This window comes from Etheostoma cragini, chromosome 2, assembly GCF_013103735.1.
Source record: "Etheostoma cragini isolate CJK2018 chromosome 2, CSU_Ecrag_1.0, whole genome shotgun sequence".
Lineage (NCBI taxonomy): Eukaryota > Metazoa > Chordata > Actinopteri > Perciformes > Percidae > Etheostoma > Etheostoma cragini.
The window spans coordinates 29197238-29199853 of NC_048408.1; the positions used below are offsets into that span (position 1 = coordinate 29197238).

Below are 2616 nucleotides of genomic sequence, written 5' to 3' on the forward strand. Positions count from 1 at the left end.
TCTGGTGGACAGACTATGCAACGCCATCACTAACAGGGACGTTGTAGAGCGTCCTCTGGTGGACAGACTATGTAACGCATCACTAACAGGGACGTTGTAGAGCGTCCTCTGGTGGACAGACCATGCAACGCCATCACTCATAACATGGTCGACTGTCCATTTTAATTTTTTTTAAATTCATTTATCAGAATCATTTATTTGTAAAGAAAAAAAATATTACAAAATAAAAGCCTAACACCGGCCGATATATCAGTCAGGCTTTAAGAGAGAGAAACTGACAGAGTTTCCAGAAGAAGTAGTCTCTGCAGCTCGGTCTGTCGTGTTGTGCGTCTGTAGGAGGACGAAGACGAGGAGAGAGAAGGAGGAGAAGGAGAAAGACAGGAAGAAAGAGAGAGAAGAGTACCTAACAAACTGAGACTTCGGCGTGGAGGAGGGGGAGGCGTGGGAGGGTGTGGCGTGTTGGCCCCCCGCCGTGAAATGTCCACGTCCACCAGGGAGACCGTCTCACCTGGAACGGAGAGAAGCAGCGGAGGAGAGAAAAGAAAGGGAACGTGAGATAAGAGGAAGAGAAAGTACAACAGGCCGTGGTTTGGGTGTCTGTGATTGTGGTTGTTTTTGTCGGTGCTGGAGAGCGCCATTAAAGCGGCACCAGGCAGGAGGATTATGGGAAATTACACCCGTCTAATCAGCCATAATCACCGCAATAAAGACAGAACATCCCATCCCGGCTAATTGAGACGCTACAGATTCAATGTTTACCAAAGGGAAATTCTGCAGGTGGGGGGGTGTTTCGCTGGCAGGGATGGAGATAATTATTCAAGCATTAGTATTAGTAGTATTAGTATTTATATTATTTTATTACATTTAGTACTTACTTTTTAATATTTAAGGTCACAGGTTAATATCTTTTATATTATGCTACCGACTCTTACTTTTTATTATTAGAACTTTGTCAACATTGTCAACAACATTTATGAAAAGTCACTTTATTAGATGTTAGATGAAAAGATCGATATCACTCTCACATCTGTCTGTTAAATATGAAGCTACAGCGAACATCTGGTTAGCTTAGCATAGCATAACGACTGGAAACGGAGAAACGGCCACTACGAGCGTCTCGTCCGTGAGTAGGCTGTGCTTCATTCTCGCGGAGATACGGTTGAGGGGTGTAGGAAGAAAATTTAAAATCCTACATGTTGTTTTGGCACTTTGACCTATACCATTTTTAGGGGGTACCAAGCATGTAAAAAAATATTTTTTTTGTAATCAATTTTGGTGTTTCAATTGAGAGTTTGCTAACTTGTCTTGTGACAGAGGACGAACAGTGTTGCCGATGCTAACACTTTTGCGAGGCACTGTCTCCATGTCACATTCTCATTAGGTATGAGCCCCCATGAAGGCCTGATCCTAGAGTCCCCCTTGGACCACGCCAATGCTGATTCAGGACCATAAACATGATCAAAATGTTATTTCAAAGGTCGATCGATCAACTGTTTAAATACATGATTTATCATTTAAAGAATTATTTAAGCAAATAGGGATGAGCCCCCATGAAGGCCTGATCCTAGAATCAGGCCTGGACCACGCCAACGGGGATGCAGGACCATAAACAGGATCAGAATGCCATTTCAAAAGTCGATCGATCAACTATTTGACTACATGATCAATCATTTAATGAGTTGATCAAGCAAAGGTGCAAAACAGCTGATTACAGCTGCACATTTGGGATGATTTGCTGCTTTTTGTCTTTCTCGTGTGGTTGTAAACGGAATATTTTACATTATGATTGTTGATTGTGGGGAGAGAGAAAAAGCTATTTGAGGACATCACCTCGACCTTCAGGGGATAAGGATGAATCAATAATGAAAATAATCTTTAGTTGCAGAATATTTGGAGGGGGATTTGGGAGTCGGGGGGGGGGCTTTTTACCCAGAAAAGAAAGCATTTCTAAGGGAACCAGAGTTACAGTTACGTCTATTCATGATGTCCAACTTTCTACTCCTTGATACAATAATACAAAGTGCATAGTCTATAGACACCTTAGATAAAGATAAGCTAGTCATTTTTTGCTATGTTAAGCATTTCTGAACGCAGAAAATTAAACGGATTAAAAGTAATGTCTGTGTGTGTGTGTGTGTGTGTGTGTCTGTGTGTGTGTCTGTGTGTGTGTGTGTGTGTGTGTGTGTGTCCTTAACGTTTGTCTGACCTTTATAGTCAGTGTGAGACAATTTGACTTCATACCAGCAACAATGAAGTGAATTCAACTTCAAAACACTCTATTTTGAAGTTGAATTGTATAAGCTTGGCTTGTATAAGTTTACACTCCCATGCTGAAGTTGATTAAAAGAGGAATAAAAAAACTTCTTTTGGGGGTCTGTTTTAAATTCAAAGGCCAAGGGAACTTTATCAGGATGCACAGTATGCTGATCCATGAAATAACTGGCCTTAAAAAATAAACATCTGCCTCTATGGGAATTTATACTTATGCCCCCTGTATTTTACCATAGGGGGTGTATACTTATGCCCCCTGTATTTTACCATAGGGGGTGTATACTTATGCCCCCTGTATTTTAACATAGGGGGTGTATACTTATGCCCCTGTATTTTAACATAGGG

The 2616-nt window shown here is 41.2% G+C and overlaps 1 protein-coding gene across 3 annotated transcripts in view; it reads right to left on the reverse strand.

Annotated features, from left to right (window-relative positions):
- socs7 (suppressor of cytokine signaling 7) overlaps positions 1-2616 on the reverse strand; it is a 14307-nt gene that overhangs the window by 6722 nt on the left and 4969 nt on the right. For 2 of the 3 annotated variants that reach the window (XM_034900848.1, XM_034900858.1), the window contains exon 3: positions 404-508. The exons of the other annotated variant lie outside the window; for it this stretch is intronic. In XM_034900848.1, the coding sequence (XP_034756739.1) occupies positions 404-508 (105 nt within the window). The remainder of the gene's footprint in view (positions 1-403; positions 509-2616) is intronic. 3 annotated transcript variants of the gene reach the window in all.